This window comes from Stenella coeruleoalba (assembly GCF_951394435.1).
Source record: "Stenella coeruleoalba genome assembly, chromosome: 13".
Lineage (NCBI taxonomy): Eukaryota > Metazoa > Chordata > Mammalia > Artiodactyla > Delphinidae > Stenella > Stenella coeruleoalba.
In genome coordinates, this window is record NC_137159.1 from 8,420,728 (window position 1) to 8,436,113 (window position 15,386).

Sequence of the window (15,386 nt, forward strand, 5' to 3'; positions counted from 1 at the left end):
ACCTGAATGCTTTGGAACTTTTTTCCACCCCAAAGCCCCTGAGAAGTACAGTAGCCTCAGAAACAGTCGCCCTCTCTGTACTTACGTTTTCTCAAACGTTCATACTTACCTTTTTGTCATCTTCCTTAATAGAGGCAAAAGAACAGATTTCATTCTAGGTATTCTTTTACTCGTTGAACTAAAGTGAGGAAGGTACTGAAGGATATTAGAAATCTTTAAAAAATCCATTAGACGGTGGCTTGTGCCCTTAACTTGTAGTCTGGCATTACACAGGAATATTTATTTCTGTACCCTTGTCTTTCCTTTTGAAAAAAATATTTATTAGCTATATATGCACATGGCTGAGAGTCCAATAGTTCCTCAAGGTTAATTTGCTAGACAGCAGTCTCCTGTCTTCATTCTTCCTACCCCTACCGCCATTTTCCTTTCTTTCTCTTCCCCACTCGCTCCCCCAGTGAGATCTTTTAGGTCTTTCAGCTCCAGCTGGCTGGCCATCAGGTACAGTAGAAAAACTTCTGGTGATGCTATTCAGTTGATTATCATTTTTTTTTGGATCTTGTCAAAGAACCAACTTCTAGGGCTTCCCTGGTGACACAGTGGTTGAGAGTCCGCCTGCCGATGCAGGGGACACGGGTTTGTGCCCCGGTCTGGGAGGATCCCACATGCTGCGGAGCGGCTGGGCCCGTGAGCCATGGCCGCTGAGCCTGCGCGTCCGGAGCCTGTGCTCCACAACGGAAGGGGCCACGGCAGTGAGAGGCCCGCGTACCTCAAAAAAAGAAAAAAAAAAAAAGAACCAACTTCTAGTTTTATTAACTTTATCATTTCTCTATTTTTCATTATTTATTTAATTTTTTTTATTGAACTGTAGTTGAATTACAATGTGTTAACTACTGCTGTACAGCAAAGTGACTCAGTTTTATATATATATATATATATATATATATATATATATATATACACATTTTTTCATATGTTTTTCCATTATGGTTTATCTGAGAATATTAAATATAGTTTCCTGTGGTATATGGTAGGACCTTGTTTATCATTCCTCTATTTTCCTATGTCATTCATTTCCACTCTTTACTATTTCCTTCCTTTTGCTTACTCTTAGTTTGGTTTACTTTTCTTTTTCTATATTTTTAAGGTGAACACTCGGATTATTGGTTAGAGAGTTTCTTTTCCTAATATAGGCAGTTTAGAGCTCTAACTCTCCCTTCTGAGTACCAGTTTAGCTGCTTCCCGTACATTTTGATATGTCAAGTTTTGATTTTCATTCAGATCAAAATAATTTCTAAATCCCCTTGTAATTACTTCTTTTACTCATGGTTTATTTAGAAATGTGTTGTTTAATTTTTATCTATTTGTGTATTTCCCAAACTTCCTCCTCTTGTTTGATTTCTAATTCAGCTCCATTGTAGTCCGAGAATAAACTTTGCATGATTTCAGACCTTTTAAATTTATAAATACGTATTTATGGACTTGTGTATGGTCTACCCCGATGAGGTTCCGTGTCGTTTAAAAAGAATGGATTCTGCTGTTGTCGAGAGGAGTGTTTTATAGATGCCTGTTAGGCCAAGTTGGTTGATAGTGTTGTTCAAGTCTTCTGCAGACTTGCTGATGATCTGTCTAGTTATTAGTTGTTTCTATTCTTGATTTTAAATCACAGATGACTGTCTTGGTGCTTCAGTAGTATTTTTGGCCTGTAATTTTTTTAGAAGGTAGATTTTAAGATGTTTACTTATGCATTGGTTATGAATCACAGAAATGGCAGTCAGGAAGAAAGTGTATATATATATATACACACATATATACACATATATATGTATATGTATATATAATGTCTTATAAAACTTGCTTGTAATTCAACAAATATTTACTGACGCAGCGGTGTTAGCCATATCATCTAATAAAAGCCTCTACCCCATGAAGCTTACATTGTAGAGAAGGACAGATAAAAAACAAATGTATGATGTGTTAGATGGTAGAGAACGCTATGGAGAATAAATCAGAGTACATAAGAGGGGGAGTACAGGGTTGCCAAGGGATGGTTTATCAGAGTGGTCAGGACATTTGGGCAAAGACCTGAAGGGTGCAAGAGTTGCACAGTCCAAGCAGACGAACAGCACATGCCAAGGCCCTCACGTGAGAGCATTGCTGGGCACATTTTGTGAAACAGCAAGGAGACGCCTGTGTGGCTGGAGCAGAAGAGGTGAGGGGCTTAGCAGCAGGAGGTCGGCAGAGGAGGAGCAGGTTGGGCCAGATCACTGAGCACACTACAGGCCATCGTGAGAACTTCGCTTTTACCCTCAGTCAGGAAACTGTGGCCAAGTGTTTTTGTAAAGGGCCACATGACAAATATTTTAGGCTTTGCAGGCCACACAGTCTCTGCTGCAACTGTTCAGCTCTGCTGTAGTAGCCCCGAACACACCGGAAACACGACGTAAATGAAAGGATGGGGTTGTGTTCCAATAAAATTTGACTTTATGAAAACAGGGAGTGGGTCTGTCTTGTGAACTGCTAATCTGGAAAGCCATTTGAGGGTTTCAAGTAGAGAAGACACTTGACTTAACGTTTTTTTTTCTTTGAAGGCACTTTAAAAAACTTTATTTTGAAATAACTTAGATTTACAGAAAAGTTGCAGAAGTAATACAGAGTATTCCCTTCACTGCTCTAATGTTAACAACTTATGTAGCCAAATAATCAAGACCAGGGAATGAACATTGATATAATACTATTAGCCAAACTGTAGACATTATTCACATTCCACGTTTTTCCACCTAAGGTCGTCTGTTCCAGTGTACAATCCAAAATATCACACCACATTTAGTTGTTCTGATTCCTTAATTTCCTCCTTTTTTAAAAAATATTTATTTATTTACTTTTGGCTGTGTCGGGTCTTCGTTGCTGCGCACGGGCTTTCTCTAGTTGTGGTGAGCGGGGGCTACTCTTTGTTGCGGTGCGCGGGCTTCTCATTGCGGTGGCTTCTCTTGTTGCGGAGCATAGGCTCTAGGCGCGCGGACTTCAGTAGTTCCGGCACGTGGGCTCAGTAGTTGTAGCTCATTGTAGCTCGTGGGCTCTAGAGCGCAGGCTCAGTAGTTGTGGCGCACAGGCTTAGTTCCTCCGCGGCATGTGGGATCTTCCCAGACCACGGTTCAAACCCGTGTCCCCTGCATTAACCGTTGTGCCACCCGGGAAGTCCAATTTCCTCCTATCTTTGACAGCTCCTCAGTCTTTTCTTGTGTTTCATGAACTCGGAGACTTTTCATGAGTACTAGTCAGTTATTGTGTAGAATGTCTCAATTTAGGTCTGTCTGATGTTTTCTCATGATTAGATTGCAGTTATGCATTTTTGGTATAACCCATCTTTTAAAAGGATCACAGTGGCTGCTTTGGAAAGGGCAGAAGCGAGGAGGCTACTTAGAAAACTTGTAATAATCCAGGCTAGGCTTGGAGGTGGTGAGAAGTCATCAAACTAGGAACATATTTTGAACTGAATGGGTTCTGATCACAAAAGTTTGAGAACAGTTGCTGTAGCATCAGCTGACTGTTAGGAGAAGGAAAGGAAGAAAGGCTATGAGAGATATATTGAAAATGAAGCAGTAGGTTTCTTTTTTTCACTTGTGTGTCCTTTTCACTTCTGCTTTCTTACTTTTATCTTTGAACAGCTTGACTATTTTAGAAACTACAAGCTAACTGTGGTATTTGTTAGCCTTAGTTCGTACATCTGCACTGAATTTAAAGAACCTTAAACCAAGCACTAGGTTATAGGAATAGCTTTTCCTTGGACCCCTAGGGAAACAAAATTTATTATGAGCTGCCAGCTCCATTCTGGCACAGGCCTGTCATTTTAGTCCTTTTGATTTGTCGCTTGTACACATTCTCTTTCTGGAATTCTCATTGGTTCTTTATTACATAAAAATGACCCCTCGGGCTTCCCTGGTGGCGCAGTGGCTGAGAGTCCGCCTGCCGATGCAGGGGACATGGGTTCGTGCCCCGGTCCGGGAAGATCCCACATGCCGCGGAGCGGCTGGGCCCGTGAGCCATGGCCGCTGAGCCTGTGCATCCGGAGGCTGTGCTCCGCAACGGGAGAGGCCACAACAGTGAGAGGCCCGTGTACCGCAAAAAAAAAAAAAAAAAAAATGACGTCTGCTTCCGGCCATGATGGAGTTAATAAGGACTGGACTTACCTTCGTGCTATAAGCAATTAAAAAGCTAGACAAAATATACCATCTAGTTGTTCTCAGACAGTGGACAGCAGGCTGTGCAGGATGTGATTCCCTGAGAGAGAGAAATGAGCACCACGATTGTCCCAACTTTCTGCCTGGAGATATTTCCAGATCACGTTGCAGGAAGGGGAATCCCGAAGAGAGCAGCTAGCAATTGCAGAACAGAGTTTCAGAACAGAGACGCTGAACAGAAAATGATGGTGCCTTTGAGTCTTTGTTGCGTGGGGACCCACATACACAGGGTGAAGCTCCACAGGTTTGGAAAAAGGATGATCAGGGAGCTGTAACCTGACCATATCCCTTTGCTCATGTAGGATGAGGTTGACCAGCCAGAACGGTAAGCCCCTGGTGATAACCCAGGGCGTTCAGTAGAGACGCCAAAGGAAGTGGTCATCCTTGAAGTGGTTATTCTCAACCCACCCCAGCAAAGCTTAGAGACCTTTAAGGATCAACTGACCCACAAATAACTGTCTGCTGGGATAAAGCTCAGCGCTTTCTAAAAGAAGAAAGCAAAATCAAGACACTCAGCGGTGTCCATTTGTAATGTCCAGTATCAAATAAAAAATTGTTATTGTTAGCCAGTATGCCAAGGAGCCCCCAAAAAAGTGACCCATAACTAGAAGAAAATTTAGCCCCTAGGAACAAGGATAGGGAAGACTTGGAACAGAGTTATCAACCGAGTGATATAAAGCCATCAGAGTTTATTTAGAAGATAACCAGCAAAGGTGGTGGATATCATCCTTATTATTATTATTATTATTTGCGGTACACAGACCTCTCACTGTTGTGGCCTCTCCCGTTGCGGAGTACAGGCTCCGGACGCGCAGGCTCAGCGGCCATGGCTCACGGTCCCAGCCGCTCCGCGGCATGTGGGATCTTCCCGGACAGGGGCACAAACCCATGTCCCCTGCATCGGCAGGCGGACTCTCAACCACTGCGCCACCAGGGGAGCCCCATCCTTATTTTTATGGCCTATTTCCAGTGACCACTTGGTGGCCTGTTTGGTTAATTCAACCTTCCTGTCTCACCAGGGCTTGTATTTTCCAGTACAGCAGTGCAAGCCCAGCTTTCCTGCTCAGCATTGCATTGAGCAGCACCCCCCAGTCTGTACATGTGTATAATAATAGCATATTATACCCCCTAAAATATACACAAAATAGAAAATTCTACGCTATGATCTATTCCAGCGTATTATCTTGCACATATCCTGTCTAAGGGCAGAGGCAAAGCCCTAATTAACATATCAATTAATTTACAATATTCCTTTTAGTATTTTCTGTTTATTTTTGTCGATTTGAATGGCAATATGTATCAGATTTGGGCTCAGATGTCAAATCTTCAGACTTTCTTTGACTATCCTGTTTAAATAGGTTGCTTCCTTTTCTCTATTATTGCATACTAGTTATATAGCACTTAATAAATATTCAGTTATAAATACATATATATATATATAATTTTGGTTTTCTTTATGGACTGCATCTTCCACAAATTTTAAATTTCACAAGGCAGAGATCTTGTCTATTTTATTTGCTAATCTAAACTCAGAGCTTGATGATATGGATATGATACGGATATAAATATCCCCAATTACGGTGTAGACACCAAGTAAATATTTGTGGCATTACCCATTAATACTGCTCTCCCTCCAGCCCTAGACAACCACTAATCTACTTTCTGTCTCTATAGGTATTTTTAAAATACTGGACATTTTATATAAGTGCAGTTATAAAATGTGTGGTCCTTTGTGACTGGCTTCTTTCACTTAGCACAGTGTTTTCAAGGTTCATCCATGTTGAACTATGTATTAATAAATCCTTTAGTTTTAATTAAAAAAATTTAATTTTACTTAACCATGAAGAAGACGCTTTCTCCGGGGGTTGGGGGGAATACTCTTTCTTCTTTTGCTATGTATGTCTACTCTTTTTCCCACCTGTCCCAATCATTATCACTCACATACCCTAAGAATATACATATCTCATTTATATATTCACAAATATGTTCTCAGAATTGGAAGACAATATTACCTTTTTTTTTTAACATCGTTATTGGAGTATAACTGCTTTACAATGGTGTGTTAGTTTCTGCTTTATAATGAAGTGAATCAGTTATACATATACATATATCCCCATATCTCTTCCCTCTTGCATCTCCCACCCTCCCTATCCCACCCCCTCTAGGTGGTCACAAAGCACCGAGCTGATCTCCCTGTGCTATGCGGCTGCTTCCCACTAGCTATCTGTTTTACATTTGGTAGTGTATATATGACCATGCCACTCTCTCACTTCGTCCCAGCTTACACTTCCCCCTCCCCATGTCCTCAAGTCCATTCTCTATGTCTGTGTCTTTATTCCTATCCTGCCCCTAGGTTCTTCAGAACTTTTTTTTTTTAGATTCCATATATATGTGTTAGCATACGGTATTTGTTTTTCTCTTTCTGACATACTTTACTCTGTATGACAGACTCTAGGTCCACCCACCTCACTACAAATAACTCAATTTCATTTCTTTTTATTGCTGAGTTATATTCCATTGTATATATGTGTACATCTTCTTTATCCATTCATCTGTCAGTGTACACTTAGGTTGCTTCCATGTCCTGGCTATTGTAAATAGAGCTGCAGTGAACATTGTGGTACATGACTCTTTTTGAATTATGGTTTTCTCAGGGTATATGCCCAGGACTGGGATTGCTGGCTCATATGGTAGCTCTATTTTTAGTTTTTTAAGGAACCTCCATACTGTTCTCCACAGTGGCTGTATCAATTTACATTCCCATCAATAGTGCAAGAGCTTCCCTTTTCTCCACACCCTCTCTGACATAGATTGTTTGTAGATTTTTTGATGATGGCCATTCTGACTGGTGTGAGGTGATATCTCATTGTAGTTTTGATTTGCATTTCTCTAATGATTAGTGATGTTGAGCATCCTTTCATGTGTTTGTTGGCAATCTGTATATCTTCTTTGGAGAATTGTCTGTTTAGGTCTTCTGCCCATTTTTGGATTGGGTTGTTTGTTTGTTTTTATATTGAGCTGCATGAGCTGCTTGTATATTTTGGAGATTAATCCTTTGTCAGTTGCTTCATTTGCAAATATTTTCTCCTGAGGGTTGTCTTTTCGTCTTGTTTATGGTTTCCTTTGCTGTGCAAAAGCTTTTAAGTTTCATTAGGTCCCATTTTTTTTATTTTTGTGGTGCTGGGAAAACTGGACAGCTACATGTAAAAGAATGAAATTAGAACACTCCCTAACACCATACACAAAGATAAACTCAAAATGGATTAAAGACCTAAATTTAAGGCCAGACACTATCAAACTCTTAGAGGAAAACATAGGCAGAACACTCTAGGACATAAATCATAGCAAGATCCTTTTTGACCCACCTCCTAGAGAAATGGGAGTAAAAACAAAAATAGTACCTTTTAAAAAGTCTCCACAGACCTTTAAAAAAGATTTCAGGAAAAAAGCGTTCTTTTAATTTAAAGCAGTGAAGCCCCCAACATCTCAGAGACTTCCTGTCTTATGGCCAACATTTAATAGTTGGAGAGAGGCAAGTAGAGGCCTGAATGGGGACGAAGACTGGCCTGGCTGTGTGTTTCCAGGCCAGTTACATGTTTACTTTCTTCAGAGGAGCCCCACAACCACTCCCTTGGCTGATAGCAGGTAGGATCGCTTCTGGTATATAATGGTGACACCAGTTACCGTCGCTTAAGTGAATCCTTTGCTAGTTGCGTCAGTTAACATGCAACATAAGGATTATGTGTAGTTTTAGATATGGATCACTTTGCATTTCATAAATTTTATTATACATTACATAATAGATCTATGTTCACATAATTCTTCTTGGCCGCCCTCTTGGATAGCTTACAGGGAGCTGGACTTGTTCATCTGTTCTTGTTTCCTTGGCTAGGCAAATCACTGGCTCTCAATAAATGCTTATCAAATTGAATTTCAGGTATTACTAAACTCATTAAAGGTTATATAAACCAGACTTGATTATGTTCTCTAAAATCATAGCCTGATGAATGGTAGGATGTGTGTGGGTTTACGTAGGGGAAGGACGGAGGGTTTTGAGCTGTGTGCTAGTTGTGTTTCCATAGTTCTTTAAGAGTTTGAAGGATATGGTCTTAATAAGTTGTCTCACTCCTACATCTTTAACGATTAAAATAGGAATTACTTTCAATTAACAGAAATTAAAGTTAAAATACTTTTCCAAAAAGCCTCCTCTAAAACAACTTTTTATAATTCAGTAGTTTTGTAATTTCCAGTGTTAAAACAAACCAAAAAGGTAAAGCTTATCTTCCTCAAGTATGAAGTGTTTTCGCAGTCTTTATAACATAGATTGTACTAGAGATATCGTTGATTCTTTCTAACAGTTGAGCATTTTAAGTTGTCACTGTAGTTAAAATTGATCGGGAGTATTGGCTCTCTACTTGTATATATAATTCAGAAGCTCACAGGTTTGATAAACGTTTTTTTCTGACTGATTAAAGTACTCTTGACTTGGGTTCTCATTATCAGCTTAATAATAAAATAATAACAATAATACAGAATAACACTGCTTTTTATTACGTAGCTTTATCATGTAATGTCATAGTGTCTGAGGTATTATTTCCTCCCAAACCTCCCCCCACCTTTTTCTTTAAATAGGATAGGAAACTGAGGCTCAGAGAGTGACTTTCTTTAGATTGTACAGGCCAGAAGCTAGAGAGGCAAATCTGGAACCTTGGTTTTATGATTCCAAGTGGAAAAATCTTTCCCTATAGCGTTCTGCATCTGTTATTTATTCACTACTTACAGTTTTGCTGTTGCAGAAGAAGTAGAAATAGTTTCTGTGCTCACTTTTTTCTACTGAGTTGAACATAGACAATTGAAAACAATAAAAACTTAAGAATCTGTTTATTGTATTGGTTAGTACTCAGCGATATATAGCAGTGCAATACAGTAGAATACAGAAGTGCAAATCCCATAAGTTGTCTGAAAATTTCATGTTTTCAATGAATGTTTTAATCATTTATTTAATTTTGAGTTCAGAATTAAAAGTTAAATAAAATATAAAGGTAAAAATATAAAAACATGAATGTTGGTATAATTGTTTTTTTCTCTCCCAGACAGATATTGATTATGTAAATGGTGTTGTAGCCAACCTGGAGAAAGAGTAAGTTCTTCTTAATTATGGAAATGAAAATATTCTATTTACTATTATCTCTTGGCTTTTTGCTAAAAGAAAACACCTTCTTTTGCAGTTCATTTTTTCTGTGGAGTTCAGTGTTCACTGGACCACCTATCATTGGTCTTTTATATTATCATAAAGTATGTGTATATATATCAAGTTATCTGATGGGATACATTGGTGTATTTCATTTTGGAAAAGACTTGAATGTCATATATATGTAACACTACCAAACAACAATCTTTAATCTTGAAGACAGTGAATAGAGAGTCATATGAGATCACTTAAATCTTTCACTCTCTGTTTAGCAAGAAAAAAAATTTCTGCTGTCAGGACAGCTAGTCAGGTAGCAGTTTCAAACCTCAGTGCTAAACTATGTCTAAAAATCTACAAAGGTTTATTAACAGTTTATTGTGAGTGGGGCGCATAGCAGATAACAGATGGACAGCTTAGTAAGTTGCAGATACCATTAGTTTTTATAATATTGCCTTTGTAGTTTTAAGAGCAGTATCATGAAATTAGTCCTGATATGGGTTTCTTCATTGAAATGTATCTCTTGTTGCCCCCAAAAGACATATCTTTTACTTTAAAAGGAAAGACAAAAGAGAAGCAAAGGTCCTTGTTTAAGATAATGTGCCTCTACCTTTGTCTATCAATATGCTAAAACCAGAGATTTTTTTAAATGTATTTTTATGTTATACATATAAGTTGATCGTTAAGATATAAAATCCCACAGAACTTAAATAACTCAGCCAACCTTTCTCATGATAGATTTTCTAAAGAAATCAGTTCTGGCTTGGTGGAAATAATATCACCTCCTGAAAGCTATTATCCTGACTTGACAAACTTAAAGGAGACATTTGGAGATTCTAAAGAAAGAATAAGGTAAGCCTGTGCACCCTTGTGAGTATAATAGGTAATAAATGTCATCCTTGTTTATCGAAGCTTAACTCATTTTAGGGTTGAGCTGATTAGTTGAGAGCTAATGACTTTTTGATTATTTTATTGGAAATTCTGTGGAGTTTCTGGTGAGAGGTTGAATTTGGCAAACCTAATGAATTTTATGACCGTGCTGCTCTGTGTTGTTATAACTTTTCTTAAGAGTATATTCAGTATAACTCAAAACTTAGTCCAGATAGAAATCTCATGTCTGTATGTAACATAAATGAAAACAGATCCAATGAAAGTGATAAAAACAGTAATACTCTTGTGCAGAATTGTATTGCAATAAAATCATTAGTCAATTGAATTTATTTATCTCTGAATCTCTAAAATTGAAAGGAAAACTTTCCTTGTGTTGTTGTTAAAGACAAAGTAAGCTAAGAGATATTGGCATTATTTTGGGATTGCCTATAACCAGAAAAAGGGACAAAAACACTGTGTTGGGAAGAGATTTATTGTATTTCTTGAGTTGTTAATTTGTCACAAAAACAGATTTGTCCCTATAATTGGTTAATTATCTCTCAATAAATATAATGTTATTTTAAAAATTTAGGATCGAATTTGTTTGAAAAAAACTCTGGATAGACTCAATAAATTCATATCAGCTTGTAAGGTATTTTCTGGAGAAGTTTACTTAGTGGTTCAAAGCTTTTATTTTATTGTGTGCTTTTTTTTTAAAACTGGCTTTTAGAAAAACCACTTCTCTTTTTCACATTGGTCAGTGTGTTTCTGTAGCCTGCCAAGAATTCACCAAAAGGACCTAATATTGTAAATTTTAATATGATGTTTTGGGTTTTTAAAGCATTTTTACCTGTATGTGAAGCACTAGTTCCTAGAGACATTAAGATATTACTGGAAAAGGGGGCTGTGGTCAAGAAAATTTGGAAAATATTGGATTAAAAACTTTTTTTCAACAAATGTATTTACTGCTGAATGTTTAAATGCCTCTAATATTACTAATACGTCTCTAGAAGAGGAATATGTGTTCTTCCCAAACTTACTTGACATTAGACTCCTTTTTTCCTCAGGACACCTTGAGGATTAGTGTTTTTGAGAATATATTTCGATAAAGACTTCATTAGAGAAGAGTGAATTCTCATTCACTCTCTCCTAAGTGGATATATCCTGTATGTGTGATATCCATCCATCTATTTATCTATCTACCTATCTTTCTAATACATAACTATACATTGGGTATATATATAATATCATGTATACAATATGTGATGTATATATTGCATGTGTATATATTATAAAATATTTTATATATTATAAAATAGTATACATCTAACCTTATTTTGCTAACTTTGAGTCTGATTCCTAACTTATTTTTATTTTTTTTTTGGCTGCGTTGGGTCTTCGTTGCTGCGCACAGACTTTCTCTAGTTGTGGCGAGCGGGGGCTACTCTTCATTGCGGTGCGCGATCTTCTCATTGCACTGGCTTCTCTTGTTGCGGAGCACGGGCTCTAGGCGTGTGGGCCTCAGTAGTTATGGCACGCAGGCTCAGTAGTTGTGGCTCTCGGGCTCTAGAGCGCAGGCTCAGTAGTTGTGGCACACAGGCTTAGTTGCTCAGCTGCATATGGGATCTTCCCGGGCCAAGGATAAAATCCGTGTCCCCTGCATTGGCAGGTGGATTCTTAACCACTGCGCCACCAGGGAAGTCCCTAACTTTTTTTGAAAATTTTTATTTCAGATGGAGAACAAAGCAAAACCTCGATTATTGTTTTCTAATGATGTATGCTCAGGAAAAGGGCACATATTACATCCAGGTAAGTGTGTGTTTGGTTTTTTTTCACACTTTTAAAGGAAAAGTAATATGAAGGGTATATTTTCATTAAAACGAAGTTTTGAAAGCATAAACCCTCTAAAATGTATAAGATCATAACAGTATGCCAGAGCAGAAGGGTTGATCACATCACTGAGAACATGGGCTCTGCAGTTCCACTCGCTGGTTTAGCTCATAATTATTTTGGTGGTCTTATGGTAAATAGTTGTTTTGTGCACTTCAATACATTTTCATTTGTACTGAAGATAATAAAGTTGACATTTAGTTCTAATGGTGCAACTTTTAGCAGCATGGCTAAAACAGTAAGTCCATCATGATAAGGGTTTTAAGTTAGCCAGGTAGGCAACAACTTAAATAATTCTAGGAAGCTCTTATTTCTTTCAAACCTTTAAGCTTAAATTTCACCACTGGAATTTCACTTCTTTAACCAAACGTCTTTATCCCTTGTTCAAAATGCAAATACCCCTGAGAGGTATATGGCACACGAAGCCGGTCAATTGTGTTTTTTTCCAGTATAAAAAGTTTATTAGATCCTTTCCTGGGTGGATGTTTGGATGAGAGTGGCAAGAAGCAGCCCTGGTCCCTGAACAGGAAGGACATGATTAAGCAGCTGTTGGCAGGGGCTGGGGAGGGAGAGAAGGAAGAAAAGAGGCTGACATCACATGGGAAGGTGGACTTCTTGAGGGCAGACTTTGTCTCCTTTGACATTGTACCTCGAGCCAGCTGCATTCAAGTGTGCGTGAACCCTTCCTTGGTTCACAGGATGGAAAATGGAAATGATGATAGAGTGCAACATTGTCTATAACAGGATGCAACAGCTGTGCATATTAAAAAACACAATATCCTAGATATAGGTAGTACATTTCTTCTAAATACATTAGAGAAGTCTGATTTTAGTTTTAAGATAATAATTTCATAGCATTTTATTTTAATGTATACCAAATATTATGGTAGTTGAACCTCGCTCTTTGTTCTAGGGCCAGTATATAAATATTTACATTATGGTCAAGAACTTTATAGAGAGAATTAAAAAGTGTACCTATATCACTTTTAAAATTTGTTTCCAATTTTCCTCCAAGGGAAGAATTAATGGAACCTTAAAGCTTTTGGGGGGAGTGTAGGAAAAGTTAATATTTAAAAATTGAGAAAAGGATGGGGGTTAAGGAAGAGGATGGTAAGGAAAACTTCCCCTAAGCAGGGTCAATATATGATGTATTATAACAATAACAGCTGCTATGAACTAACATTTATTGCATACTTACCATGTGTCAGGCATTGTTCTTTAAAATTTATGTTTTTCACATACTAACTCATTTAATACAACCCTTTTTATAACAGGAGTGTACTGTGCATACTGTCTTAAAGCCTGTTTTGCTGTCATTTAACATACTGCAGACACCTTTATATGCCAGTAATTATAGATTGGTATAATTTTTAATTGCTTCTTGAAGTACCATTGTTCAGCTATCACGATGATCTTATTGTTGGTCATTAAGATTGCCACCAGCTTTTCAGGTCTTTCATATATGGATCCACTGAACATTCTTAAAATTACCCTATTTGCCCAAAAATTATGCCTCAGAAAAGAGGGAGTTGCTTTACCTTCAGGTCTTTACATAATGTATAGAATTCTCTCAGTGAGTTCATTGTGATGTACAAAGTATTGTAATCCAGACTCCATAATTATCCCAGGGACATGACTTCAAGATTGCATATGTTGGGGGTGTATCCTACCCAAGACTTTTTTTTAAATTAATTAATTTTATTTATTTATTTATTTTGGCTGTGTTGGGTCTTTGTTGCTGCGTGCGGGTTTTCTCTAGTTACGGCGAGCAGGGGCTACTCTTCATTGCAGTGCACGGGCTTCTCATTGCAGTGGCTTCTCTTGTTGCGGAGCACGGGCTCTAGGTGCGTGGGCTTCAGTAGTTGTGGCATGAGGGCTCAGTAGTTGTGGCTTGCGGGCTCTAGAGCACAGGCTCAGTAGTTGTGATGTGTGGGCTTAGTTGCTGCGCGGCATGTGGGATGTTCCTGGACCAGGGATCGAACCTGTGTCCCCTGTATTGGCAGGCGGATTCCTAACCACTGTGCCAACAGGGAGGTCCCTATATAGCATTCTTGAAATGACAAAATTATGGAGAGGGAGAACACTCTTGGTTACCAGAGGCTAGGAAGGGGGGAGAGGAGGGAGGTGGCTGAGGATGTAAAGGGTAGCATGAGAGTCCCTGTGATGGAACCGATCTGTGTCCTAGCCCTACTAGTGCTCTTGCACATGTACACGTGTTAAGATTGCATGGAGCTAAACACACAGACACACAACTACACACAACTGAGTGCATGTAAAACTGGTGAAATTTGAATAATGTGGTTGAATTGTATCAGAGTCAATTTCCTGGTAGTGATATTGTGCTGTAATTATATTGGAGGATATATATTGGGGGTATGTTGGGTCTCTGTATTATTTTTTATAGCTGCATATGAATCTACAGTTATCTTTAAAAGTTTCTTAAAAAGTGAAGTTGTTTGATGAGGTGTGAGAGTGGAAGAAAGCAATTTTTCTAATTTAATATAAAAAAATGTAAATTTTTGGTGGTAACCAAATTTAGTGCACTAAATTTTAAGTAGGCATTTAATTATTTCACCTACACGTCTGTATATTTAAATCAGTCCCAAGCTTGTTTTTGTTTTTTAAATTGGGGTATAGTTGCTTTACAATGTTGTGTTAATTTCTGCTATACAACGAAGTGAATCAACTATATGTGTACATATATTCCCTCCCTCTTGGACTTCCCTCCCACACTCCCCCATCCCACCCATCTAGGTCACCACGGAGCACCGAACTGAGCTCCCTGCGCTATATAGCAGGTTCCCACTAGCTATCTGTTTTACACATGGTGTATATGTCAATCCCAATCTCCAATTCATCCCCCCCTCGCTCTCCCCCCATGTCCACACGTGTGTTCCCTACGTCTGCATCTCTATTCCAAGCTTGTTTTTTAATCTACTTATTGGAAAAGCTTGGAAGTACCTGGTATTGGGGGTCATCTTTCCTTTGGGCGTCCACGGCCAATGTTTGCGTGTGAGTGTGGGCATCTCTTCTTTGGGAAAGCAAGGTTAGGTGCCAGCGGGGCTTTGTGCTTTGTCTGGTTTTCCCTCTGGCTTCCCTACAAGCTCTGAGGGTGTAAAACTTGTCTTTTCTGTTCACTGGTGGGTTCCCAGGGTTTAGTACTGTGTCTGGAACATAATCAAAGCTCAGTAGATATTGGG

At 38.6% G+C, this 15,386-nt stretch overlaps 1 protein-coding gene across 7 annotated transcripts in view; it reads left to right on the forward strand.

The window, feature by feature from the left end:
- The window catches only part of MGAT4A (alpha-1,3-mannosyl-glycoprotein 4-beta-N-acetylglucosaminyltransferase A), a 111,429-nt gene that overhangs the window by 78,879 nt on the left and 17,164 nt on the right, over positions 1-15,386 (forward strand). For all 7 annotated transcript variants that reach the window (XM_079940587.1, XM_079940588.1, XM_079940583.1 and 4 more), the window contains 3 exons: positions 9,332-9,378; positions 10,165-10,278; positions 12,030-12,105. In XM_079940587.1, coding sequence (XP_079796713.1) covers positions 9,332-9,378; positions 10,165-10,278; positions 12,030-12,105 — 237 coding nt within the window. The remainder of the gene's footprint in view (positions 1-9,331; positions 9,379-10,164; positions 10,279-12,029; positions 12,106-15,386) is intronic.